General features: G+C 56.5%; 1 protein-coding gene across 1 annotated transcript in view; it reads left to right on the top strand.

Moving 5' to 3' along the window:
- R3HDML (R3H domain containing-like) overlaps positions 1-73 on the top strand; it is a 3829-nt gene extending 3756 nt beyond the window's left edge. Inside the window, exon 5 of the mRNA XM_009870189.1 lies at positions 1-73. This exon is cut by the window's left edge and continues 60 nt beyond it. Coding sequence (XP_009868491.1) covers positions 1-73 — 73 coding nt within the window.
- Positions 74-457: the final 384 nt, after the last annotated feature.

The following is a 457-nucleotide window of genomic DNA, read 5'->3' as shown; positions in this document are numbered from 1 at the left end:
CACCTATGGCGGGGGCTGCTCCAATAACATGTGCTTCACCGGACTCAAATCCAACCAAGTGAGCTGGTTCTAGGGCTGTAGCCCCACGAGGAGCCCCCAGGAGTGGGGATGGGGTGAACTAGAATTATTTATAACACTGAACCCCACCAGCGGCCCGGCTGTCCAACCTGCTTCACCCCTTGCGCCATGTAGGAAACTGCTTTTTTAACACACCTCTCCAGCAGTGCTCATGTTGTCTGGCTGCTTACCCTTTCAGGGGAAATAGGGATGGTTTGTATCCCTGTTACCCAAAATATGGATGTTTCAGGGATGCAGGGAGGGAGTGGGGCTGGCTGGCATGGTCCCTGCTCCATGGGCTTGGAGGGCTTTCCCCACTGTCCCCCGACCTGTGCTGGTGGAAGTGAATACCAAGAAGGTCCCCTCGTGGCGAGTGGCTGGAGGAGAGAGGGGGGGGTTT

Source organism: Apaloderma vittatum, unplaced genomic scaffold (assembly GCF_000703405.1).
Source record: "Apaloderma vittatum isolate BGI_N311 unplaced genomic scaffold, ASM70340v1 scaffold36165, whole genome shotgun sequence".
NCBI lineage: Eukaryota > Metazoa > Chordata > Aves > Trogoniformes > Trogonidae > Apaloderma > Apaloderma vittatum.
Note: the sequence above shows the minus strand (reverse complement) of the source record. Positions and strands in the feature narration are given on the sequence as shown.